The following is a 911-nucleotide window of genomic DNA, read 5'->3' as shown; positions in this document are numbered from 1 at the left end:
CTCCTCCAACCCTAACGCCCATCTATTGCTTCCAATAACAGAGAGAGAGAGAGAGAGAGATTTTTTTTCTTGTCCTCTCCTCGCGATCCGATCTCGATGGCGAACGCGACGCCCCCGCCGATCTCCGCGCAGCTCGCCCGGCCGTCGCCGTCCTTCCGGCTCCGCACCTCGAACCTCAACAACCTCCGCCTCCGGCGCGTATTCGACCTCTTCGACCGGAACGGCGACGGCGAGATCACCGTCGAGGAGATCTGCCAGGCCCTCGACCGCCTCGGCCTTGGCGCCGACCCCACCGAGCTCGCCTCCACCGTCGCCGCCTACATCCGCCCCGGCGCCGCCGGCCTCGCCTTCGACGACTTCGAGGCCCTCCACCGCGCCCTCGGCGACGCCCTTTTCGGCGCCCCCCCCTCCCCCGCCTGCGAGGCCGCCGAGGAGGAGGACATGCGGGAGGCCTTCAACGTGTTCGACGAGAACGGCGACGGCTTCATCTCCGCCAAGGAGCTCCAGGCCGTGCTCGACAAGCTCGGCCTCCCCGACGGCCGGAGCATCGACCGGGTCCACCAGATGATCTGCTCCGTGGACCGTGATCTCGATGGACAGGTGGATTTCTCCGAGTTCGTGCACATGATGCGCGCCATCACCGTCCAGTCCAGCTGATTGATTAGTATTAATGCAGCCAACTCCTTCTAATTCATCCTCAGCATTAATGCATCATATCTCGCTGCTTTGGGTGCGTGACATGTTATTTAAATATGCTTGCTTGTTTTGATGTTTTGACCAGTTAATGGGACGGGGAAAATATTGTTATGTTATTAATTTTGTGATTAACTCCATTATGTATGGACGAATTGGACAAGTGGCAACGGAGTTTGTTATGTTTTGGATCAAAATGATTGATTTGGATCGGTCAA

At 58.1% G+C, this 911-nt stretch overlaps 1 protein-coding gene across 1 annotated transcript; it reads left to right on the top strand.

Moving 5' to 3' along the window:
- Nucleotides 1-911, top strand: LOC103699813 (putative calcium-binding protein CML27). The gene has a single exon (XM_008781816.6). It carries the CDS (start codon nucleotides 97-99, stop codon nucleotides 655-657), a length of 561 nt encoding a protein of 186 aa, XP_008780038.1. The 5' UTR covers nucleotides 1-96; the 3' UTR covers nucleotides 658-911.

Source organism: Phoenix dactylifera, chromosome 8 (genome assembly GCF_051530095.1).
Source record: "Phoenix dactylifera cultivar Ajwa chromosome 8, Ajwa_hap1_PhDact_Kaust_v1.1, whole genome shotgun sequence".
Classification (NCBI taxonomy): Eukaryota; Viridiplantae; Streptophyta; class Magnoliopsida; order Arecales; family Arecaceae; genus Phoenix; species Phoenix dactylifera.
The sequence above is the reverse complement of the archived record's forward strand: the minus strand, read 5'-3'. Positions and strand labels throughout refer to the sequence as shown.